This window comes from Necator americanus, chromosome II (assembly GCF_031761385.1).
Source record: "Necator americanus strain Aroian chromosome II, whole genome shotgun sequence".
Taxonomy (NCBI): domain Eukaryota; kingdom Metazoa; phylum Nematoda; class Chromadorea; order Rhabditida; family Ancylostomatidae; genus Necator; species Necator americanus.
In genome coordinates, this window is record NC_087372.1 from 13,421,694 (window position 1) to 13,447,713 (window position 26,020).

The 26,020-nt window shown below is 40.7% G+C and overlaps 3 protein-coding genes across 6 annotated transcripts; 2 read left to right on the forward strand and 1 right to left on the reverse strand.

Moving 5' to 3' along the window:
* Positions 1 to 585: 585 nt before the first annotated feature.
* RB195_017713 (uncharacterized protein) lies at positions 586 to 11,248 on the forward strand (the record flags this gene model as incomplete). 3 transcript variants are annotated; one of them, XM_064184823.1, is made up of 16 exons in its annotated part: positions 586 to 649; positions 922 to 1,026; positions 1,411 to 1,542; positions 2,216 to 2,521; positions 2,588 to 2,793; positions 2,850 to 2,925; positions 3,098 to 3,168; positions 3,259 to 3,442; positions 7,567 to 7,708; positions 7,764 to 7,839; positions 7,900 to 8,014; positions 8,071 to 8,177; positions 9,676 to 9,740; positions 9,830 to 10,076; positions 10,164 to 10,286; positions 10,601 to 11,248. In XM_064184823.1, the coding sequence occupies 16 exons, from the start codon at positions 586 to 588 to the stop codon at positions 11,246 to 11,248; spliced, it is 2,667 nt and encodes an 888-aa protein (XP_064040704.1). The 3 variants fall into 3 exon arrangements, with proteins under 3 accessions (XP_064040704.1, XP_064040705.1, XP_064040706.1); XM_064184824.1 differs by lacking the exon at positions 586 to 649 and having other exon boundaries at positions 963 to 1,014; positions 10,601 to 10,781; positions 10,848 to 11,248; XM_064184825.1 differs by lacking the exon at positions 586 to 649 and having other exon boundaries at positions 1,017 to 1,026; positions 10,601 to 10,781; positions 10,848 to 11,248.
* A 5,164-nt stretch (positions 11,249 to 16,412) lies between these two features.
* RB195_017714 (uncharacterized protein) lies at positions 16,413 to 21,073 on the forward strand (the record flags this gene model as incomplete). 2 transcript variants are annotated; one of them, XM_064184826.1, is made up of 7 exons in its annotated part: positions 16,413 to 16,517; positions 16,630 to 16,747; positions 17,408 to 17,514; positions 17,733 to 17,868; positions 19,652 to 19,767; positions 20,795 to 20,910; positions 20,971 to 21,073. In XM_064184826.1, 7 exons carry the CDS (start codon positions 16,413 to 16,415, stop codon positions 21,071 to 21,073), a joined length of 801 nt encoding a protein of 266 aa, XP_064040707.1. The 2 variants fall into 2 exon arrangements, with proteins under 2 accessions (XP_064040707.1, XP_064040708.1); XM_064184827.1 differs by having other exon boundaries at positions 16,488 to 16,517; positions 17,402 to 17,514.
* A 708-nt stretch (positions 21,074 to 21,781) lies between these two features.
* On the reverse strand, positions 21,782 to 25,694 carry RB195_017715 (uncharacterized protein; the record flags this gene model as incomplete). Its single annotated transcript, XM_064184828.1, has 15 exons — positions 21,782 to 21,889; positions 22,109 to 22,210; positions 22,279 to 22,380; positions 22,442 to 22,624; positions 22,692 to 22,835; positions 22,960 to 23,068; positions 23,149 to 23,231; positions 23,307 to 23,457; positions 23,590 to 23,753; positions 23,994 to 24,137; positions 24,361 to 24,494; positions 24,640 to 24,798; positions 24,855 to 24,958; positions 25,292 to 25,400; positions 25,565 to 25,694. The coding sequence occupies 15 exons, from the start codon at positions 25,692 to 25,694 to the stop codon at positions 21,782 to 21,784; spliced, it is 1,926 nt and encodes a 641-aa protein (XP_064040709.1).
* Positions 25,695 to 26,020: the final 326 nt, after the last annotated feature.

Here is a 26,020-nt window from a genome sequence, read left to right on the forward strand (position 1 = left end):
CTTTGCGTTCTTTCGGAGTGCAGAGGTGTACAGTAGTATTATGATCCGATCCCGGCACAGCAGAAGCAGAGGACCCACCCCCTGTATCTACCTGCGTCTCAGGGCAGGTGCAAGGTCGCTTCTTGTCCGCGAGGAGCCCCCTATCCACCATCCAGGGACGCGCCACGTAGCCTCGCGACCAACCGGCTCTGGTCCCTCTAATGAGCGAGATCTTTAATGGCGGGTGTGGAGCAGTAGGTTAGAGGTCCGTTATTGCCACATGGTCGATGGTTCGAAACCGCTCTAGCGCATACCAATCCTTTCGTCCCTCCGGGATCGGTAAACTGGTACCAGACTTGTCTGGGAGGATAAAAACACTGACTTCATCATCCCCCCGCAAGTCATTGTATTTCCAAAACCATCAACTATTATTACTGCAGTAAAAACGCGTTGGCGCATCCCAAGTGGATTGATACGCCAGTGACTTTATCTTCAAAATATCACGTAGTATTAGATAATTACACACATTATAAAACATTTCATAAATGATATTAAATGATTACGTAAACTACAGAATATTACATTTAGTTTCAAGCGTAAGACAGTATGGAAATCCCAACATTTTGTTTTGAAAGTGTAAAACGAGTTGACAATGTGTTAATGAGTCCTCGTAGGTTCGACACCCGCCTAAGTCGATTTTTCACAGAAGAGTGAGAAATTGGAAACTATCTCTAAAAAATGAAGAATTTAATTGTATGTAGTTTTCAGAAGTTTAAAAGTGGATGTATTGGAATTTATATTAAAATTTATTCGTGACGGTTGTGACCCATCACCACGCTTGACGCTGCCGTCAAGTGTCACTAAAATAGTCATCACCAACATTCGTGATCGAAGATAACATTGACGGAGCATTCATTTGACATATATTCTACTTTTGTTAAGGATGTACTGGAGGAGTTATAAGTAAGGAATTGCTAACTGCTATGAAAGGATGCAGAATTGTGAATGGTGGTCTTATATTTCAGAACCTAACAGGTATGTCTATAGGTACGTTTGTTACAGTGTCTTCCGAACAATTAGTTGGACGAATGGTAATATTTACTGCCCGACAGAAATGCTAATATCTTCGTTGTAGTGTGTCTTCTTTGAATAAAGTTCTACCAAACTTTCTTTATCTGGAGCACGAGCTCACAAGAAATTGTTCCATCCGCTGCTGTTTTATTACCTGCGGGGCTTGACGTCTCGATTGAACTATTGAAGGATTATCTTCAATTTTTTCACCATCTCAGACCAGATTTTTCTATGACTTTTCTGTAATTTTTCTATGTTGTAAGCTAATGTAATTCATAGGTAGTTTCGACAAAAGGTTGACAACATGTTTCGGCTTCGTTCCGCTTCGAACGCTAAAATAAGTCCATTTGTATGTTTCAGAAGTAACGCATGACTTCTCTTCACTTGGAGAAATTCGATATATTAATGGGTCACTAAGGATTGAGAATTCACCAATATTCGTGGTATTCAATTTTCTGCAAAATTTGAAGTATATAGATAACTCCGAAATAGGTACGTTGGAGAATTTCTTTGCAGATGAAGGCAGCATATCACGAAATTGGCGATGTTGAGGTCTCCTTGGGCAGATTTAGAGTTGGAGGTGTAGATTACGAAAATGAGCGTCGCTCTTTTCGGCTCTCTCTGATAGTCTTGAAAAACTGCGTGGAAGAAGGTGTTTTTTTAACGCTCCACCGCTCGTCATACTCGTAGCGTACAGGAGCGAGCAGTCGAAGATCAGTGAACTCTCTTCTCCTGCTTGCACGAGTAGAACCAAGAAAAAAAAAAGCTGCTAAGGAAACCGGTGCGTATTTGCGTACAAAGACCCATCATCGCCAGGGTCGTGATATGCTGCCAGTGCACAAGAAAAAACCTTTTTGTGAGAATGTACAAAATGGTCTGCTGTTGAGTTCTGGATATCTATGTATGCATTTAACGATGAAACATTTCGTTACAAACCAAAGTGCTCTCTTCAAACATTTAAAATATCTAAAAACATTATCTTACAAACTAAAAACGATGTAATTTTTTGCCTGATGGGTAATATTGTTCAATGAAGAACACTTATGATTTATATAACGTAATGTCTACAACTATTATATTTCCACTCAATTGGACAACCGCAACTACATCCGCTTATTCCAACATGTTCAAGCACATATTTATATAATGAATCTCAGTGTTGCAGGTCCAGGCCTTAGTATACAAGCTAATCCGAATCTCACTTATATCAAGCTACCTTCTCTTCGATCCATATCCTCAAATGACTCCATACGAGTTGTCATTCATGATAATCCAAAGCTTGTTGTTAGCGGGAAGCTACGGAAAGTTCTACGAAAGCTGCCGGAAGACCAGATTGATTTTCCTGCTGATTCTCAACTAGCACGAAAAATTCGCCAAGTGGAAAACTCAACTACTACTGATACTCACAATGAAAGCAGCACAAATTACACAACAGACGTTCCTCATCCTCCCCCTTCTAATATACTAGAAGGTGCTTCTTATTCTTTTTTTTTACCTCAACTGTCACACTTAAAATCCTAAGCACTTGGTGTTTCAGAGATGTTCCCATATCTCTCAATTAATCATTTATTCATGTCAGTCACTGCTCCTATAGTCATTTTAATCCTAGCACTTTGTGGAGCACTATTATGGGCCCTGAGAAGAAAGAAGATTTCTTTGCATCGGGTTCATAGGAATATCTTGCCTTCACCTAACTATCGTCTGAAGCCAAAGGCACAAGTCATCCTACTCTCGTTGTGTCAGGTAGTTCTCACAATTTTCTGTAAAATATGGAGAATTAGAAGGAATAGAATTATAAGGACATTCTACTTATAAATCCGTTAATGTGGAAATTTGAAGAAAGAAAATACTTGTGGCTGCAGGAGCAAAAGGAAAGTCGGTCTTTTTTTAATTTAACTTTTTAACTTGAAAGATTACTATTAATAATACACTGTATCTCATTACACACACTTCACTCATTAGTACATCTAAAACTATCTTGCATTTTTTTTTTGTTCATTCCACTATTTTAATCTTTTCAAGTCACTATGATCGGTTCGTCTTACAGATGAAAAGTCGGAATTCTTGGTGAAGGTTCATGCAAACTATATAAACAACCAAATGTTGCCACTTGCTACTGTAAGCAACCTTAGCTTGATTTCTGTGATATTTTTCTTCAACTTCTTAGGAACTACTAAAGTTCTCAAAGTGAATATCTGTTATTTCCAGAATGGCCGGTTACCTACACCTACCGAAGGAGATACAAATGCATCTCGAAACCAGTTTTTAATTTTTGATCGCGTCAGGACAATACTAAAACCGAAATCAGTTGTAGTAATAGGGACCGGAGATGATCCAAAATGCGTAATCTTTGGGATTCCTACGGAAGTAGGCAAAGAGAACGTTTACGAGCGTAAGCTGTGCTTAGTTTTTTTCCTTCTTCTGGATGCGTTTGGTTGCTGGAGTCATGTAATGAAAGCAAGCGGCCCGTTATTGCTAAAATGGTACAAATCCCAGTTCCGTCTGATTCTCCGCACAGCTTTCTTCTGAGTATTTCTCATGTGTGACTGTCTTTGAATCTTGTGACATGTTGAATAGTTAGTTTTTTTTATTGATTTGCTTGAGCTGTAGCTAAGACTGATAGCGATCTTTCTTTATTAACACCTAACGTCTCCGCACTCCGCATAATCGTCGCAGAGACGTAAACTCTGAAATCCGAAAATCTATGGAGTATTGCAAATTTACATAATTAAAGCTAGAGTCAGAAATCATAGCGAAGTTCCGCATAATATGAAACTTAAATTTTAGGGACGGTAGCAACCATTCGTTTCGACACTCTGACCAGCATCCAGTTCTTCTCACCTTCAAGATATGCTTTCTATGATATGAAGAGAAACAGAGGAGTTTCTCGTCAATCAAAAATCGACGAGATCGGAGATCTGAAATAGAGCTAGAAAGAAAGGGTAGGTTATGATGTTTTTCTTAAAAATCGAGATCTGAAAGACAAAGAATGCAAAAAGAATTTCCGCCAACGTGTGCCTATTCACGTTGGAGTGCGGATCAGGAAGAGGCTTTGCGATGCAGATTCCTTCAAAAAGTATATCCATAGCGCAACAAGGAACGCTGTCGGTTCTATTGCCGCAGAAGAAGTTTGCCTTCGCACCTGCGGAAAAAAAAATCCACGTATAATTCTATATGCGCTGCCCCCAGGATTGGCGATTTCAGCGAGGAAAAGCGTCTGAGAAGGAAGCTGTGTCGTCAACTGCTACAAGACCGCAATAACGAGTGGACTTCAAGAGCGATGGAGTTTGAGAAGGCATGGAAGAACAAGAACCCGCCGTAGGTCTATGCCTTGCGAAAACAGTATAGCGACAAAATGAAAAGATGTTGTCCAGTCCTCCACATTGGAAATGGAGTAACTGTCGGTGAGGCAACCTTCCAATATAGAAAGACCACTTCGAGTCCTTGCTGAACCGCCCTGCAAGCGCCGTCAATTCCTGAACTTGAGTTTTTTGATACACAGACATGTGCGGTCACCGAGGAACCACCGACCGAGTCTAAGGTCTGTACGCAAAAGGTAAAAAATGGAAAATTTGGTGGAAACAAAGGAATTAAGGCAGAAATGCTAAAGTATCTTCCTCCGCCTGGGATTTGTGAGATGACAAAGATCATCAGGATATGGGTACGGAAATCCGGATCATGGATGGTCGAAAGGATACCTGACTCGTGGAGATACGCTATCAAGGTTTTGGAGCGGATTATCCTGGACCGAGTTATTAAACATCGCGAAGAAACAACGCGTGACGACCAAGATGGATTTGGCCGATCTACAACTGACGAGGTGTTCATCGCTAGGAGAGTGTTCGAAATCTAGCAGCGGTATTCAAAATTAGCATTTCTAGGCTTTGAAGCCTTTATCGACTCTTCTCATCGAAGCCGTCTTCGCGCTCTGAGCTGATGGTGTACCAGAAAAGTTCGCACTACTATCTATTACTTACCGCTTGATTGATGGCATGAATAAACGAACAACTTATTGAACACCACCAACAAATTTGAGGGGGAATGGAGAAAGAAAAGGGAGGGAAGAAAAAGCTGCGAGGAACAGTAGATCAACGTCCTGTCGATGTCATCGTAGCACCATCAGAAACTCCTTGAATAATCTCGAGTATGCCGACGATGTTGTTATATTTGCGTAAGAGTTTTCAATTTTCAGTAAGAATTTTCGACATGCTGTCAACCTTGTATCAAAGTTGGCTACAGACTATGGACTACGTCTACGCCCTGATAGACGCGAGCAAATATGGATCTCTTCGAGACCTCCAACGGGAATCAGGGGGACGGACAACCGATAGAACTCGTCGATGACTTCTGTGTTTTAGGTGTGTGCTGAAGAATAACGGCAGCTACGAGAACGATATTCCTTCAGCAAATGTGCGCTAAGGCCATTTCTGCATCTAACTCCTTAATGAAATTCCTGTGGTCGACCCCCATCACCAACGAAGTCGACCTGCGAGTCTACCTATCCGCAATTCGCCCCATCACAATGTACAGATCAGAGACTTGGACAGCACCATCTACGGTGATGGAGTCTTGAATGCACGGAAAGGAAGCTGATTAGACTTCGGCTTGGCTACTTCTGCCTAGGGTATGTCACAATGAAGATCTTTACGCGAAAGTCGTGTAGTATACCGGCGGTTGACAAGTAGAAGATATCAACATCTTGTACTGCCATTGAAATCGTACAATACAATACAAATGAATGAAACGTCTTTGCTTCTTTGGTTAAATAATAAGGAGACCTCCAGATCACCTTGTTCACTGAGTTTTGAGGAGTTTGTCGCGTCCGAGCTTGAAGAGGCCACCTGGCCGAAAACGGAGGTTCTGGACTGAGGTGGTGAAAGAGGACCTGAGGATACTCGGCGTTGGACAGGTAGTTGAGACGAGACGCAGGGTTTCGCAGAATATGGAATAATGACAGGGTTAGACAGGGCTATATTCAAGGACGGCACATCTCGGCGGAGATGCGGGTAATCGCGTCAGGCGATGACATCAGTCCGCCGATTATGTCGAGTACGTGAGTCATGAGTCACAAAGGTTTTTATAAGGGACCTGACGGTTCGCCTCATAGATCAAAACCTGAACAAGTCTTGATTTGGGATAATTCCTTTGCAATCGCAGTGCAGTCATCTTTACTGTTCATTTTTCGACATTTGGTGCCCTTAATGTTATGCATGGAAGAAATGATTGCATGGTGCCAGGAGTGGTGTATCGTGCGTGCAGATCGCGCGCTGGGGATTACATAAGAGAAGCGGAACTCCCGTAACCCCCGTTGTGTATTCGGGTCAAAGATATCTAGATGGTCTCGCAAATCCTATTCTCTCCACACCACTCGGAGCACAACGTAGAATACGTCATCAAAAATATGAAGGAGGAGGTGAGGAGGTAAACGTTATCATACATTCGATCCTTCTAGTCCAAAATCACAGCAGAACACTAGAGGAATTTTGAATCACCGCCAAACATTCAAAAATGAACAGGAAAAATAAGTGCATTGCGATCACAAACGAATTAGCACCATATTAGATTTTGATCGACGGGGCGGACCGTGAGATCCCTTATAAAAACCCTTGTGACTCATAGTAGTGGTACGTGGTAGTCAGATTTTGCTAATGTGGCAAGCACTAGCAGATGAGCTGTTGTTTGAGTTCACATATCTTTTGAATAATTTTTGTAGAGTGGCAATTAAGAGGATTAGGACAATCATTAGATTAGTTTTCAATAAAAAAGGATCGATGCCAATCTTAGCTACAGCTCAAGCAAGTCAATCTGTTTTTTTACAACTTCTGGGGAGATTTAGAAGACAAGTTTCGATGTATTGCGTGATTTTTGAGTGGTTAACGTAACAGATTCTAGTGGTGAACACGCAGGATTTACAAACTCCGCTGTGTTTCTTAAAGGCAGCATACCATGGAATCCACGATGTTGAGTCTTTATAAACAAATACAGAGCTCGGGGTACAGATTACGAGTATGTGCATGACTCCGCCTAATTCGCTTAATCGCCTTCGTTTCTAGGATTTACGCGAGTACGCACCATCCTCGTACCCGCTGCGGGTCCCTCAACAGCCTATTTGTTTGTTTTACATTAAGAGGCTGCTGACGAAAACACATTGATTTCTGACCGCTTGCTCGTGGATGCGGCGCGTACACACTTGTGTCTCCGTCTCCACTTGTGTCTTGCATCCACGGGCAAGCAGTCAAAAAGTCTCACGCCCCTGGTAAGAACAAACGCCGTTTTTCAGGACAGTTAGGAGAAGCTGAGTGGAATTACGCTCATACTCATAGTCTACAGATCCCAACACCGCCAATTTCGTGATACGCTACCTTTAACGTTTGATTGTACAACTAATGTAATGGAGTTTCCCATCAGCAAGGTAGTTACACTCACTATACGCAATTGCAAATGAGATGCGACGCAAAAACGGAAGGAAAACAGGTTGGCACTCATCTGAGTACAGACAAACATGAAATGTTCTAGATGGCACATCTCGAATAGTCCTTCGATTACTGCGCACAGAGAAAGCAGGTAACAGCGTTCAAAGTTATGAATATAGTGCAACGTTCACGTCAGAAAGCGGAACAGCCGAAAAATCTAGTCTGAAGTTTGTCTTTTTCACCTGGTGCGTCGTTTTGGTGGTCGTCAAAGAATAAGGAATGATATCAAGTTTGGTTAAGGCCAAGTTTTGGATTGGTTGCTGATCTACAAGAGGTCCTACAACTCGTGCAATTATGTCAAAATGCTAAAGATTCTGTGAGTGAAACACGTAAGAATAAATTATACTTCAACTGACTTAACATTGTTAAAACATAGATTTGTGTGAGCGATCGACACAAAGAAGTTTTCTCTTTGCTCCATCTTTTCTATTCATTCGTGGTTGTGATGGAAACGCCTATTTCATTAAATGATGCATTCCAACTTCACTTAGGTTTGCTATTCTCGAAGAAAATATATCTGGCTGTACATCGTGTTGTTTTATTGCAGTTAAATGCAATGGGTCCATGATCGACAGAATTGAAATGTTGTTTGCAATGAACTTCCTTCTAGAATGGGCAATTAAGGCAAAAGTGATACCAAAGGAATTGACCACAGTAGGTTAATTTTCATATATCCATATTTGAGAACGTTTCCTGCCATAAAATACTCACTCCTCATAGGACCTATAGTCACCGGTGCACGCGTTCAAGCAGCCCGACATGATGCATTTGGTGAAGTGGGTCTCTGACCCATTTGTCGATCGATGACGCACTTTCGCTACGATAATAGGGTTCTCGAAGCTTAACGCTCTCTCTACATAACGTCAACCCAGCTAAACACATGAAACGGGATCCTAAATGTTTCCTGTTATGCTCTTTACATAAATATTGGGGTGGCCCATAAGTTCTGGCGTTTGCCCCCAAGTTTCGAAACCTCATCGAGTGAAGGTTACCCTTTACGGCACTGTGGGTTGTTTATCACCTCTGCCAATCGAATCGAATCGAGTCTGGTACGATGCATGTCTTTGAGGTCCAATTTGTCGCCTTGTATCGGTAAAACCAATTTTGAGCCCTCCTAAGAGGCATCGCTTCTTCGCCACACACTTCGTCACTCAAGCAACTTCTTTGACTTTGGCACTTCTATTACATACAAAGAATATAGTGTCAAATACCTTTTTTGTCGACTTAGCACTTGGCACTCTATTTTGAATCCTTTTTTTACACAATATTTCCACGCACATTTTCTCCGCAGCGCCTTCTGCACTATTAGCATCGAATATTTTGTGTTTGTTGCATGATATCGGAGCTGGCAAAGCTACGACACCGAATAATAACCATGATTTCTTCAAATAGTAAAAGGGGATATGTTGTAAAGATCGTATACTGTAGATAATTAAACAGCGCATTTTGACTGAAGTAACTAAAGAAATGAGAGAATCGGGACACGAGTGGGACAAAGACCTCGCAGTCGCCAGAGACAATATATCTTGAAAACGCGTTCTTACATCGGCGAATCGGATCATTCCAAACCTCTCAAGTGTGACTTATGATTTGTACGTTTCTTGTTATTCGCATCTCAGGACGTTCATCAATAAAAAAACAACAACTTTGCAGCATTGTTATGTTGATTTAAAAGCAGCATACAACGAATCTGAGGTGGTGCGGATTTCAGATGGATTATCCGTATACGGGGTCGTAGATCATGGAGACGGGGGTAGTTCCGCTCTTCCTGCATCGCTGCAAACAGCCGTCTCCAGAATGCTGTTTTGCGCGACGCCATCTATTGCAACACTCAACCCCTTGCGCCGCCTCCGCCCCGCGATTCGTCAAAAATCAATCCGAACTGCCCCGATAGGCGGTAAGGGACGCTACGCGTGCAAGGGTGACGCGCTGCAGTAGAAGTCATCGTACAAAACAGCATTCAGGGGCCCGCTGCTTGCAGTGATTTAGGGAGAGATGGGCGAAACCACGCCGGTCTCCATAAATCCTCTGCGACCCTGTATACGGATACTCCACCTGAAATCCGTACCACCCCAGATTCGTGGTACGCTGCCTTTAAAAAGATGTCACGAACGAACGTAAACATTCTCATCTTTATCAAGTGACTTTTTAGGCAACCACACTGTGGCGAAGTACCTACGAACAGATGGCGGCTTTTCGACAGATGCATTCAAATGTGTTAGTTTACTCGACACTTATATTTCTCAGTTTATTTTCTTCGTTAAGTTCCTTTATAATGCTCACTCAGAAATATGATGATCGTTTAGGATGACTATTCACCCAGATCATCTAGATCAAATATCAGAAGAAGTCGTTCTAGAAATAGCACGTGCCGGAGGCTTCCCTACACCATTCTTTTCGTACCGTGAAGAGGCTTTAATGATTGATAAATTCGTTTATCGAACGCATGTTGCTGTCGAAGAGACTGATTTCGAGAAAAAAGCTAGAGAAGGACAGATGAGACGTCTCAAAATCTCAGAATCCGAACAAAAGAAGAAAGAAAAAGAGTTGGAGGTAAACACGCTCCGAATTCCATTGGGAGATCTTACAGTTCTTCTCTACCTGTGTAGATGATATTTCAACTAAGAAATAAAAATTAAGGGGAATACGACTACGGTAGGAATTGAACAATCTCAAGAAGATCCGTTGTATGTAAAGAAGTATAGAGGAAGAAAGATGCAAGAACTATGGGAAGCAGAACAAAAACAAATAGAAGAATTAAAGGTTAGTCCTATTTATCTGTGGTTGAAATATAATCCTGTGAGTGCTCGTACCATGGTCACCAACAAAGGTGGATGTTTTCGAATGGTAGAGAATTGGCGATTTTCTGGACTCTTGCTTTCAAAACATATTTCCACGAGCTCTGTTACGAGCTACTGACATTAGACGATGGTGCCATGAATCACATGGGAATGAGCGCTGCTTTATGTTTGAGAGATCTCATTACAATTTCAGCATGTGTGGATTTTAGACTATGATATAGAGGAAAATTTAATATTACTGAAACAATCCTTACTGTTTTAAAAAGTATTTTTCAGAGAAAAAGAGAGAAAAAATGGACACAAACCACCACGGTTCAAAAACTAACTACTTCTACAGTTTTAAAAGGGAAAATCCCACCTTTGCAAACCTCAACCAGCCCAACACCGACACTCGCAACACAAGAATCTTCAAGAGGAGCGTTGATGGTGTCTAGTGAAGGAGCTGGAAAGGCATCAGGTGAAGAGAAGCACCAAGAACAGATTTCACCAGCTTTAGATGTTGAACAGAAAATCACCTCATCAGACACACCCACACCACTAGCGGATAAAGCGTCACCTGATCAAGGATTGAAGGAGAAAAAAGGCTTCTTTAGAAATGCGTTTTTGCGCATTTCAAGATTTGTCGCACGAAAAGGAAAAGGAGCTGCTCCAATTCTATCTGGCAGACAACTTCAATTACAACCTCCTACAGCTCCAACTGACTTGAAGGTCGCTCGTTCGAAAAAAGGTTCCAAAATGTTATCCGTGAAATCAAAAAAATCACGAAGATCTACCAGATCAAGAATGGAGAGTTCAAGTGGCCCTAAATTACATTCTCCAACTCCAGCAAATAAGTTGCCGAAAGATGCATCTACACCGAGCATTATGCCGATTAACCCTTGGTGGATGCAATCGTCCATGAAGCGAATGGACCAGAGGACCTGAACTTTCCGGCTATATCCAGAAAAATATAGTGCACTTGTCACCGCGATATGGATACGTCCGTTTAGACCACCCAGCAAGCATTTTTTTATACATTTGTTGTCTCTCAATATTAATGAGCCAGTTCTCTATAGCTAACTGTTTAATATTAAATTTGCAATTGCACACCAGAATAAAGTATTTTCCTGGTATAACGGGACATCCGTGAATAAGAAAACGTATAGTTGTAGTCCGCAGTGTTCAACCGAATGAGAGCCGTGCGCCTGTATGATTGTGACAGAGAATGGAGAACACGGAGAGTCTGTCAAGCAGAGGAGAAGAGAACGCTGCGACAGCATCGCGCACTCGCTCTGTTGAACACATTCGGCAGCGTCTCTGGACGCTACAAATTTTTCTCTTACCAGAAACAGCTGTGAAATGACACTAAGCCATCAATAATCCTTAATGGTGGGCTATCAGCAGAAATGTTGATGATCGCGCATTAGACTTCCAATAAATGGCTCATATACCCGTTACTACGCACTAGAGAGCTACAATAGGAGATTAGGAACACTATCTCTAGCATGGGATCATTGCATTTGGTGCGTTTTGAGCTACAAAAGAAGTGGATCTAAACTGACGTTTCATCCGAAATTCTTATTTCGGCGAAGAAAAGAAAAAAAAAGGAAAAGCGAAAAAAAAGTGCAGATAAGCATGCTTTGTCATGTTTTCCTATGTGTAGATAGTGAAAATGCTGCCTATAAGCTTTAAAATCATCTTGTAATCAACTAATGTATTCCGTAATCCCCTCATGACAAGAAAAACTACGTTATTTCCTCAGCAGGACGACACGAAAACTGCACCAGAGATTATTTAACAAAATTATCTACCTTGCAGAATACGCGAAATTCAGTAGGTGGAACGGAAAAACCACTTTATTCTGATTTTAAAAAAACATCCATATGACTTGCAAAATTTCAGCGTATTCGGACATCCATCAGAGGTGCCGGGAGTTTGCTGCAGAACGTCGTTTATGTCCAGTGAAACAAAATTTCTGAACGCAGAAGACTTTCAGCTTTTGACAGATAGTCTAAAAACGAACAAAAAAGGCGAACACATTGCTATAATCAATCAGTAACTCCGTTTCAGGCTTGTACGGGTTCTGATCAACTCTCCAAAATGCGAAAACTTCTTTCACTCCTCTATTTGCGTAACTATATATCAGCCTTCTTACGCCATAAAGTCTTGCTCGACAACATTTAGAAGTGATGTAATAGTTTAGTAGGTGTTCGTCTCCTTGCCTACCGCAGCTGGAGTTCTCCTGTAGATGACTGAATGACTGAACGGTTGAATCTGACTCTTTTCTTACTATCTAGGACTGGCCAAATTGTTAGACATTGAAGTGTGGTCTAATCTTGATTAATGCACAGCTAACTCCCACTTCATCTCCAAATCCTGATCCTCTCCAAGCTTTTCCTCAGACTAATTAAGTTCATAGCATGCAAAAAAGCGATAATTGTGTGTTTCTCAAGACTGCAACTCGCTTATTAACTGACTGGTTGCCGCAATTCCCGTGAATCCACCGGATTTTCGAACACGATAGCGCAACCACCTAATGCCTATGCACCTATGGGAAGACGGCTTGTATGTAGATGTCCTTGGAAATAGTTTTATCCTCGCCGCAACCCTCGCCCGCAAACAGGAGCGAGTTCCATTTGCTATGCGACATCACATTACTATGGATGGTTTTATTAGCAGAATCGTGGTAGGCCAGCTATGGTCGGCAACTACCCTCTCCGTCGATATTTTTTCACTCTGTCGATTATTGGCTGATTTAAACCACAAATTGCACTACAATCAATTCACTGTTCACTCTTCAGCCCTTCAATTTTTAAAAGTGTGCTAACCGAGCAGTGAACAACTCACAAATGCCTGCTATGCTTCATCCTTAAGGGTAAAAACCAGCTCATTCAACTGCAACCACATTACATCCAAAGTTATTAGTCCTTGGAGTTTTATTTTTGCTCAAAACACAGCCTCCCTAAAATCTTGTGTTTATTCTGTTCAACTGGATTTCTAAGCGGTCGGACACAGTCGGATTTTTGTTACAGCTCAGCCTATACACTAACAATTGAGTTGAAGCGACCCGCAAGGTTATTTTTTTGTTTAGAAACAAAGCAATTAAGGCGAATGTGCCACAAAGATTTTGTCCACCGCCAAGAACAAAACTAGAAAGCATTGGCTAGAGACGTTTACGGCTTGTTTTCTGAGTTGGAAAGATCTGAGTTCATTCTCTTCCATCAGTCTGATTTCTGAAATGTGAAAAGAAATTAAGTTTATTTGTTTGAGTCTTCTCCAATGTTTTCTTTTTTGCTTGGCATGGCACTTATAAAGAAGTTGACTGTAGAATTCGTGAACTAATTCACTTAATCCCTAAATCAGCCCCAGGAAACCAAGGTGTAATCGAGCGATGGCTGTAAAAAGCGCTTTTCTCGTAGGTCGTTTTCTCATCGCTATAATTAACCGCCTACAGGTATTATTATGACCGAAATAAGCTAGTACTCTTGTGTCATCTTGATGTATCATTTCCTTCTTTTTTTGTCCCCAGGGTTTCTATAAAACTGGTCGCGATAGTCGGCTCAAGTGACGTTTAGTGGCCTATTTCAGAGTAGTCGGCTAAGCTCAACGTCTTGATTCGCTGTCTTCCAAATCTTGTTCACTTTTTCCTCAACGTAATGACCTCTCAGCTTATATCTAGGAACTTCCTTTGCCTCTGAGAGACGAAAATTACGCATATATGTCACGTGATCGAGATTTCTATTCACTTTCAATTTTCGTTCATTCTTCCTTCAATAATATCAGCTTTTCTGTTCTCTTTTGATGTTTCAATAGTATCACCGTCAAGTTTTCATTTTGTAACATCTGGTCATCTGTAATTTTTGACCAACCCTCTTGAATACTCTTTGCAAACTCTTTGACCGCTTTCCTCAAACGCGCGGAGACGGATCTATTCGCCGTCATCGTAAACCGCTTTGATCCACCTTCGTTTTCCTCCGCTGCACCGCAGGAACAATTCGGGGACATGAACTTTCCTTTGAAAGAGCGCTCCTTGAACTCTGTCGTTCTTGGAACTCACTTTGAAAAATAATTTTCTCTCGACTGTGTTTTCCGATTCAAATGTTCGTATCATTTTGTTATCTGAGCAACATGTTTTATACGATGGTTTGTCATATTGACGATCCATCTTCGAAGTTTCATCAAAAGTCACCTTGAAAATAGTATGAACACTGAACGTGAATTAAAGCTAATGTAACAAGAGAAACTCTTTTGGCTGATCTTGAAACGACGTCTTAATCGCCAAAACGTCTCGGAATACCACATTAATTCTACTTCTTACAATATTTTCATCAAACATCAAAATCTTGCTATATCTCACACTTTTTGGCTTATGATAATGATATTCTCCTTGCGCTTCACCTTAACTCCTGCAAAAATAATTTAATAGAAAGAGAACGCAGAGGTTGTGCTTTCTCCGTTCTTTCTTGATCTATCATTGTGACATCGAGGAAAAATGGGATCGCAAAGTACTGATCGAACGTTGTTAGCTTCAGTGAAATGTAAATAACAAGAACTTTAAAATGAATACTCATACTGGCTCACGAAACAGAAATATCAGCAAAGAGGGCGTTGAGTAAGTTTCGGCAGAAACCGTTTAATGAATAGCAGAAATAAATGCTTGTCAGTTGATAAACTAATGATTTCTTGTCTCTTGTATCGCTCTGCTGCAACCTGACTGTGACTGTCAGATATTGCGCGCGTAGATCAAATGTTATATCGTCGCTGGTGATACTACAGAGCAATATCCGTACCCATTCGTTGGTGCACTTGGCAGCGGCAATTGCGTGTTACCAGCTATTTCACAACTGGTGGAAGGCTTAGAAGGAGAATCCGCAAGCGAGCGTGGTACGACACTTGTCGGAATAAACGTCGGATCGTTCTAAACAATTTCTACTTAGGCCTCTGAAGACGGTGAAAGAACTAAAACGTTGGCCATATCAGGATCCATCGATCTGAGAACTTCGTAGATACCCTGAGAGTAAAACTAGACTATCAGACTGAAAAATAATCATCGTCTGACATCCAAACATAAGTCGGCCTACAAGGATTACCATTACTTGCTCTCTGAAACTTAGGTTTCGAATACCCGCTGGTCCATCGTTTTCCTAATATCGTCCAATGAATCCTACTATTGTTTTATTGTTTTTCAATGTTTTACTGGATTCAAGAGGGATGTAGTATATAAATGGTAAAGAAGGAGTTCTGAGTGAGACTGCCAAGCGAGATAAAAATCCTGACAAACCTTACATTCCCGATTCCATCGCCTACAAAATTATTTGCCTCACTTGTTCCTCATATAATGCAGTTTGTCATGCACCGCAGCAGTACTAGTAATACTGCACCCTACGGTACTCATTGAAACACACGACATGAGGATGGTGCGTATCTCGATAAGTACTGTACGATGTGGTACTCTAAACACTGTAGAATATGGTAGTCTTTAGCTGTATACGATTCTGCATTATTTTCTAGATTTTATTTGACAATGGAGAAAATTGCTATTTTACAGACAAGTGGAGTATTTTCGATAACTTCTTCAAATTTTTGTTCGAAATACTCTAGTTTAGGGTAGAATAATCAGTTAGTATTTCCTCAACTGTAAATATGTTATAATTTTGTGGAATTTAAGCAAATCCAGGGTAGAAGCTGTGAGCGTTTCCTTCTGAAACCTAATTTTTCTAGAAATTCGAAGGAAAGGACTTCAATAGCTACTCTACACAATTGTTGTGTAGTCTTTTAGCGGAAATTATGAACAAAAAAAACTAATAGGTTGGAGGACTTTTTCTCGAGGTAGTACTCATGAAAAGTTCCGTCACTAGAAATTGAAGCAAGAAGACCGAAAAGTAAAAATTTTGTTCTAAACGAAATAAGAAAATAAATGAATATAGATGCTTGGAAAGTAACCATTAAACCAAGCAGTTAGATATCAATTGCATGAAATTTTGATCATAGAAGAGCTCCATCAAGCGCTTTCGCCTTCATTTCGCCCCTACACATAAATAGTTTATTCCTGCAGTCATTTCCTAAGGCATTTTCACTAATATATTTGTGAATTTTTAGAACCTCTCCAATGATTCAAAATTTCCTACTGTGCCTTGTTCTGTGTGTTGAAATTCTCATTGCAAATGACAATGACGTACACAAAATGACTGAAATGGTGGAAAAACCTAACAAAGTAAGTGTCATTTTATTTGGAACAGAAATTTATGGCTTCTTCCGTCCGCTTTTTTCGGGAGAAGGTGTTCTCAGTCTTCTTGAAATATCGGATGATGCTTCTGTAATTCCAGGTGCAAAAATATAGTTTTCCACCAAATAATACTCCAATTTCCAAAGTATACGTACTTGGGAGACCTGTATATGTGAGATCGCCCTTTGTCATACCGCAGAGGGAAATCTATCGCAGAAGTATGTCGAAAAAATCACAAATTCAGTGCTCGCAAAAATTTCCGATGTTATGTTTTTCTCAGAATACGGTTTTTAAAGGCATCACTTCACGAATCTGAGTTGGTGCAGATCTCAGGTGGAGTATTCTTATAAGGGATATTAGATTATGGAGAGAGGGGTGATTCCGCCCATTTCTTCCTAATTGCCGTAAAGAACGGACCGGAAGATGCTACGCTGCACAAGGCTGGCGCGCTCCAGTCAAACTCCTTGTAGAAAAAAGTGCGCTAGAACGCCCGAAGCCATACCTTCCGGGCCGTTTTTTACACCAATTAGGAAGAAATGGACGGAATCACCCTTCTCTCCATAATCTACTATCCCTTATAAGAATACTCCACCTGAAATCCGTACCACCTCCGATTCGTGGAGTGATGCCTTTAACCATTCCACGGATAACGCGAGATACAGCTAACAATTCGAGGAATTCAAAGATGTCAATTTATCTTCGGTGGCAATTCCTTCCATTCATAGAAGTTTCAAAAAAAACTGAAGTGGACCACTTCTACGTGTGTACAGAAATGTATCGGAAAACAAAACAGTAGAATGAACGAAACATGGGAGATTTCCGCGAACACTGCCTTCTTTAACAACAGCTTTTTGAATCGAAGACCCTTTTAGTTTCAGGACTTGACAACCAGGTATTTCGCGATGAGAAATCAGACGGAAGTAAACCACAACCTGTGAATGAGTTTGTCGAAGACTCTGCTGTACAAGAATCTGTGGTTGACCAGGTATGTTCCACCAAGATGGTTGAACTGAGAAACCATCAATTAATACGAAATAAACAAAGTTAATTTAAAACGGCGATGCTGATCGTTCACCCTAACCATCCAATTCATTAGTAAGTTACCCTTTTTTTTCTTTTTTTTTCTTTTTTTTGAAGCAGAAATGTTTAAGTTCAATCAGGAGTCAGCTGTTTTCAATTTGTACAGAAGCAGAAATTTTACAGTTCTTCACCGATTCCGACCCAACTCATTACCATCTACCTGAGCGACCATTTCCCAACGTAAATCCATATGCAGCAGCACCACCGCTAGAGCCAAAGCAGAAATATCCGCTACCGCAGTGCTACACAAATGAAAGTGGTCAGTTCAAGCACTAAATCAAAGGTGGTCTCACAACGGATCTGGATACGTTAACTCATAAGTGCACAAGCGTAGCCGTGTACAAATAGTAAAGAACAAGCAGATGGGAAATCCAGAAAAAGAAAAGTTGTTATTTTTAGGGGAACGTCTGTGTACCTCCCTTTCACTTTCTGAAGCAAATTAGCTCGAATGAAGTCGCATTAGGGCAGGGAAACGTTCCGCGCGAAAACCTGTCTCTTATGTTCCATTACATTTGTGGCTACGGTATAATGCACCAAAAAGCTGAAAAAAGCATGAAACGTACGGCTTCTACGTCCAGTCCGTGTTGCGAACGGACCAGACCACTTTGCTGTCATCCTAACGTTCTCTTAGTCCATGTATCGTCCTTTCTTCTAAAAACACAACTCTTCCGTCTTTTTCCCCAAATATAATCGACCATGTTGCTAATGTGGGACATGATTCTCAAAAGGAGCATACCATGAATATGATGTGGTGAGGGAATCCGCCACGAAAAGCTGGAGATGGTATAGTAGATTGCAGGATCCGGGGTGGTTCTGCTCATCTCTCCCTAAAATGTCGTCATCCACGCCGTTTTTTTTCCGACTTCAGTTGCAGCGCGCCATCCTTGTGAACGCGTCGCATACACGTGCGAGCGGCTGCAGATTAGTGAGGTCTTCTCACCAGATTATTCAAGTGAAACAAACGAATAGCCTGCAGAGGGGACCGAAAAGTGTATATAGAGGAGTGTTCTAAGGTAGCCCGCAGAAGATAAAAGTGGTTCCTACGCCAGTTTTTACGACTATTATGAAGAGGTGAGCGGAACCACTCCGGATCCCGCAATTTACAACCGAATTTCTAACTTTTCCCATGGATCCAAACACCAAGTCAGATTCGTGATACGCTGCCTCAAAGCTGGAACTACAATGTACGGCTAGGTGTTCTGAGCGCCGACTAAACTATAGAAGAGATATCACAAAAGCTTTCTTTCTGTTCAATAACTTCCTGGAAGTGCGAACAGTCGTCTCCGCTACTCACGTCTCCGGTATGCAGCGGAGGGCTCGAAGAACTATCGAAAAACTGAACATTGGTTCTTGATTCTTCATTTGGTGTGCAGTTTCCCTTATGGAAGCGAGAGTTGCCCATGCTGATCTCATCCTTCTATTCTGTCCTTCCTTCACGTCATTTTTGAAGTCTGAGGACGGTAAAGTCTGCGTAATTTGGATATCTTCACGTTAACAAAGGTATACTACCAACAAGCAGTTTTTTACAGCAGATTTAAACCCAGCGTAACCCGATTTTGACGTAGTGTGGGGACTACAGCAAAAGCGTAAAGTTCGGGTAATAGATGTGGAACACACGTCGGGGGTCTCTAATCGTCGTAAAAAGAAATCCAGCGGAGACGCCGTTCCTGTTGCTAAGACTTGTTGCAACGCGTTACCCTTGCGCACGCTGTGCATCCAGGTGCGTGCGGAACGTTTCCACAAAAGCGTGTTCTAAAGTACCTCGTATGAATTAAAGCGCTCCCCACACCGTTTTTACGACGTTTAGAGAAAAATGAGCCATCTACTACCCGGACGTTACGCTTTCGTTGTAAATTGCGCACCACGTCGAAATCGTGATATGCTGCTTTTAAGAGAAACTAAGCTTGAAGTTCAAGCTTGAAACTAGAGGGCACAATTTACATATCTTACTATTCCTTGAAAGCTTCACTAACACTCGATGAAATCCGAATAACCATCCAGTATGTGTGAAACAGGTAATCTAGTTTCCTGTTTTCTTACAGGATTTATGTGCTGCAACTCAAAACTGGAACAAGTGATGCGAGACACATATGACGAGCTGTCGTCCGATCCAAAATGGCAGTCGTGTAACGTGCAAAAAATAGCGAATACCCTACAGGTTCGTTGAGGATTCGAACAGTGAACTTTTCTCAACTTGCAAAGCGTATGACGCAAACAACGGATACATAACAACGTAACAACAACTTCATGAAATGTTATGCGAAAGGGTCTCCGTAATAAGCTCTGGAAATGTTGCTTCTTCAAACCAGCTCAATTCAGAGGAATTTCCGGACTTTTGCCTCCTTCGAGTCGTAGATAAAGTTCAGGATGTACTTTGTTTCAAAACCACCAGGGATCTTATTTCACCCGATGAAGCAACTCCTCACACCCATATACAAAATAAACTTGCATAAAGTAGACCTTATCAATTGTATTTATTTACTTGTTCTAGTGTAGTACTTATTTCCATCGTTTTTTTTACCAATCGGCGTTGCGGCGTTAAGAGTTGTGTTCTGGGCAATTTCACTAATACACTACTAATCCACTGCATGTGCTCACCTTCAAATCTGTAGGTGTGAAAAGTCCTCTCACTAGTTAAATGATGCTCACAAATCCGGGAATCACGGGTCTATTGAGTTGTCGAGGATAGGATCTGATCGCGGATGATTTTCAAAATATGATTTGCGTTCTCATCGCAATCAACTCTTGAAAATTACTGCATAAGCTGCATATGAACACTACCTACTTGCGGAAAGAACCGTGTATGGAATATTTCCTCGACCTACTTTTTCGATCGATCTCGATGTTACTTTTTCTACGGGAAAAACACCACCAATCCCATCAAAATGTTTAAGCATTCGCTAGCTTTCAATTAAACTCGGATAGTCCATTAGGGGAAAATCAATTTCAATAATACAATTTCATGACCATTTGATTCGAAGTGTGTTCTTTAAAGTTGTGAATGCTAAAGCTAGTTTGAGAATAAAATTCCGATCCTTGTCTCTGATATCTGACATGACTGCATTTCGCGACTGTGTGAAAAATACATACCCACAAATCGAACACATATGGGGAAATGTAGCGAATAAATTTGTGAGGCCGCATTCTAGATAACCGATATTGAAAAATCACAAAGACTCATTTAGAATAAGACTCAAACCGTCTTCAATATGGATTTTGAGGCCCTTGTTGGTCTCGGCGATTTCGCATCAAAATCTCACTTCTACAGTGATCTTATCTGCAAGGTAGAGGTGGATGGAAGGTTTGTTCTAAACGTAGCTGTTGTTGTAAGTGAAAAATGACAGTCACAAGCAAATTCCAGATTCTTGCTCTCATACGCCACTCCTAATCGACATCGCCCTCTCCGGGAACCGTACAAGAGTGAATCCGTAGATATTCCGACAAGTAGTACTGGTTATAATTAGTTTTTTTAGAAGGAGTTTTTGTGAATGTATGAAGGCGAACTTGAACAATTAAATGCATCAAGTGTACCTCACATTGATATGTAACTTCCATAACAACCAGAAAAACAAACATAAACTAACCTCTCTGTTCAGTTTGGGGCAATCGGTTATCCATAAATCCAGAGTTAAAATGAACATTAACCAGGATTATTACTTTATTGGAAGTGTTCCCACGGTTTGTACCTACACTACTAAAAAAATCCATGAACTTCAGGTCCGTTTTGATTTCCAATTAAATCTTACGGACATTCGAGGCTGAAAATTACTAGATCCGTGACCGGATTAATCTTCAAAGATTTTCTCAGGATGCAGGTGCAAGTCCAACTTTTAATAATTCAGACTGAAATAGTTACTGAGTAGTTTCAGTGGTATTTTCTTTGTTCTTAGCCTTCATTTCAGAGCAAAAACATCATATGAGAGGTAGACAATAGGATTGATTGAAATGAGGCGAGGAGAACCATGTGTGGGAAATTTCAAACCAATTCACACTGAGATAGAAGGAATATCTAGTCATACAGGCTACAAGAAAGTAGTTTTTTTTTATCAAACAAACACGAGAGATTTCAATGAAGTAATTTTATAGAACTCTTCAACAAAAAGGAGATCAATTTATTGTCCCGAAGGCAATGATTTAATCGAATAGTTTCAACAATAAAGAATTTAACAACACTACTTTAGAGTCACAGACATTATAGTTATTTCACTTCGCGGTCGACCACTCTTTTCAAAGGTAGGCACCTGGTTGATCTTTTGTACGACATTCATCCCTTCAATGACCTAAAAGAGGAGCTCAGCACTGTTATATTTCAAAACAGGGTGTCTTATTCCTGGAGCTTTCTGGAAGCTCTTCCCAGTAATAACTGTAGCAAGATAAAACAAAATCCAGTCTAGGCTTATCCCAATACGAAACTTTGATACAATGAGTATTTGAAAAAAGCTATTTATTAACTGTGAAAATATCAATGTCGCTTCAATCAACAACAGCGGAGGACTCACCTCTCCGAAAATGGTGTTTTTCCCATCTAGCCATTCCGCTGGGCAGACTGTGATGAAGAATTGCGATCCATTAGAGTTCGGGCCAGCGTTTGCCATTGATACCTGTGGAAAAAGCGAAAATTCAGATCTTAGAAAAAGGGAAAACGAAAACTGGAAAAAAGTGCACCTACCTTGAACGGTTTGTCATGTCGTAAGCGTGGGTGAAATTCATCTTCAAAATCTGTTCCCCAAATGGATTGACCACCTGTGCCTTTTCCCGTTGGATCCCCAGTCTAAAAGTCACAACCTCATGCAAAATATAACTTCGCATGCTGTCTACAGTTTATATGGTACCTGTATCATAAACGACTTTATCACTCGGTGGAAAGTTAAACCATTATAATATCCTCTTCTCGAATGCGTGCTGAAGTTCTCAACTGTTTTTGGGCACTCATTAGGGAACAATCGTATTCGTATATCTCCCATTGTAGTATGCAATACAGCTTCTTCCGTTGCTCGTTGTGTCTCCCCTTCTTGCTTGAACAATGAGTTTAGGATTTGTCTTCCAAATAGTGAATTGAAATCACGAGAAGAACTGGCTAACCTCGACAGCTGTGAGCTGATCTTCTTTTCGCGGACGCTCGTTGAATATATCACGACCAGTAGCCGACTCATCAGTTTCATCTGTTGAGTAAGGTTCTGTATTTGTGAACAGATAGAAACGGTTCTTCTTATATGCACAGCAGACCTGGAAGTCCATGACAATGAATTGGGATGTAATTAAAGACAAGTCATGGCATGAGCACGGTTTTCCAAACAAAAAAAAAACCATATATGTAAGAGCAAATGTGCTGAAATATCAACAAACCAACCATTATAGGGTCTGGATCTGTGGTTCTGTTCAAGTTGGGATTGTCTGCAGCCTCGGTCTCAATAGTGGCAGCTGCTCCTTGCAGTCGCGCTCGAATATCTGGTACTGCTCTGAAACGAAGCTACTAAAATCCTATAGCAAATATATGCTAATAGTGAATGGCAAAGTCTGGGGGTAAAATCTGAGTGACCTGCATAGAGAGACGCCGACAAACCGCATGGTTTCATCTTTACCTATTTCTCGCACAATTTGATCTGTGAATACATTGTACACCTAAAAAAATGAAAAGTGAGGTGACATATTTTTAAGACATCAAATGAAATGAATATTATGAACAATCAAACTAACCTTTACTCCAACAGGAGAAGGATACAAGATAAAATAGCCAGAATAATCCCAACACAGCCGAAAATTTCTTAACGTGTTCGAGCGATCCTTATCCATATCCTTCTCCAGAGCGATACGACGATTCCATTCCATGTTTTGTAAACCATAAGACCTTCAAATGCTTCCCATCTGTTTTTTTTTTTTTGAATTTTTAGGATGTTTAAGATACGCAGCAAGTGAATAATTCCCTTACTCCAAAAACAGGTGAAAAAATGCCTTGGAAACTTCAGCTTAGGAGGCATACCGATGTTCTTTTGCTTCCGTCAAGTACTTGTTCAACGTCTCGTCTAATGTTTTCAACAGTTTTCCAGTAGAAAGCGAAAATATCCTAATCCGCCGATCTTCACCATACGTAGCAAACATCGTCCCTTTAGGGTTGATCGTCAAACAAACAGGAACAGTCTTCATCTTCAAAGCGAAACTATTATAGAATAAGTTAAAGTATGAAATGAAGTAGTAAGCTTAGATAGAAGCACAGATGCAATAATAGTCGAAGCCGGTGCCCCCCCCCCTCACTTTTGAACGACTGGCGAACGACTCCTCATCACTTGAGCTGGACCCTGTACTAGACCCCTTCATCTGAGGAAAGTCCGGCTAATCACTATCGCACCTAAGGATGAAAGGGTGAAACTCTGGAGAAAACCCCACCTTCATGAACTCATATAGATCAGTCTCAGTCTTATACTTCCATTTTATATTATCGGGAAATTTGTACCCTCTCTTGGCTCCGCTCCAATATTCAATCATTCCAGAATCGTCTACAGAAATTACGATATCAGTCTCGTGGTTGTACTGAATGAATAATATTCTTGTGTTCAAGTCGAAGTAAGTGGATAAAAAAGCTAGAAACACAAAGGAAAGCAATGTAAATGTCGAAACACGTGTAACATGTAAATGTCGATAACGTGTAACATGTAAATGTCGAAACAAAACAGTAACACAGGGATTAAGGAAGAAACACAGCTTAGGTCGAATTAAAAATTCAGTTTATACCCAAAACGCCTGTTCACTGTACCTCAATTTCTCTCACAGGTGCATAATGCAAGTTTTCAATAGTGTGAAGAGCAGCACTAGTACCCTTTCCATCCACAACGATTATCTTACCCGAGTCGCTATCACAAACAGAAAGGTATGGCACAGCGTCAGCACCTAAAGAGTTTATGCCGTGCAGTCATTCTTACAATCACTCAAAGTCAACAGGTCTTACGCTGTTGATCATTAATAATGAGTGAAAGGAAAAAAAAAACGGAATCATGAAAATCTCGACCCAAATTGTCCTTGAAGCTAAGCCTACCTTGATGAATCCAGCATGCCTTCCGAGGGGTAAAATCGAACTTCAGAATATTAATCATGTCAAAATTCTCGACATCAAATATCTTAACATTCTTGTCTTGCTGACAGACGGTAGCCAGTAACGTGCCATTGAAATTGGTGCATATGTGAGAAAAAGAAGCTGAAAAAGTAAAAGACTTAGTAGAGATGCAATAATTTGAAGCGCCTAGGACTCACAAAGATGACAGCGAAAATGCTTCACAAATTCCACGCCCTCAGCATATTTCTTCTTCCAGAACTTCAAATGACCATCACAACTTGCAGTAATGATGAAATCAGTTCTGAAACAATGTGCTAGTCGTAGTTGACTAGTCTGTTATCAATATACTCTCTGCAAAATTTGCTTCATTTTGGATTCGATAAAACAAAGACTGATTTGATGGTAGGAATAAAATTTATAGACTAACATATGATAACCAGCAGGTGATTATGCCAGTATTTTAGCCTGATCCACTTAGGAGAAAAGAAGAAGAAAACTTCTAGCAGGAGTGCTGGCACTTCTTCTTTGTTATAACGAAACAAGGAAGATAGTTCTCGATCAAAATCTCTCCAACCCAAGAATTTATACTTACTACGAAGCCGTATCAAAGCTTCAAAGAACTTCTAAAACCCACTGCGTGGCGATGACGTAAGTTATGACATCACGATGCATGAAAGACTTCTCATACTGAGTAGCAGACGGAATAGATCGTAGGTAGGTAGATTCAAATTTCAATTTCCGTTCTAGAAAATAACAAGATAAATATAAAGGAAAGGAAGCAAATTTTGTGCACCGATCTAGGAAGAAAAAATCTTGAATCGGTTTAAAACACTAAATTCCAACTAGCGACAAGAAATAAGGAATGCCCACAAGATGTTGAAAATTCTTCAAAAGCGTCTTGCCTCACCTTTTGGTTTTTTAGCATCCGGTGCATCATTATCTCCTGTTGCTCCTCGCCTCTTTAGTTCAGGCTTTGCAACCTCGTCCGCCTCCTTTTCATCAGCATTATCAGGCGGAGGCTCTTCCGTATCTTTCATCCTAGAAAAACATCGTAAACACGCGTGGAAACAAAAAGCAGCAAAACCCTCAAAAAAGTATGGAATGTTATCAATGAAACATTAATTAGGAATGTAATGACTTGAGAATAATACTTTGTAAACCATAATTGTAACAGCAAATGATAATTCGAAAATGCAAACATCAACACCTATCACGTATATCCGTCAGCTAAGTATGACCAAAAATTCAAATCTAACAAATCGAATTGGTGGTCTGGATTCATCATTCATGTTGGTCAAAACAAACAAACAATAAACTTGATAACATTTCTTCTAGTGGGATGAAAAAAAATTGCATTCCAAGA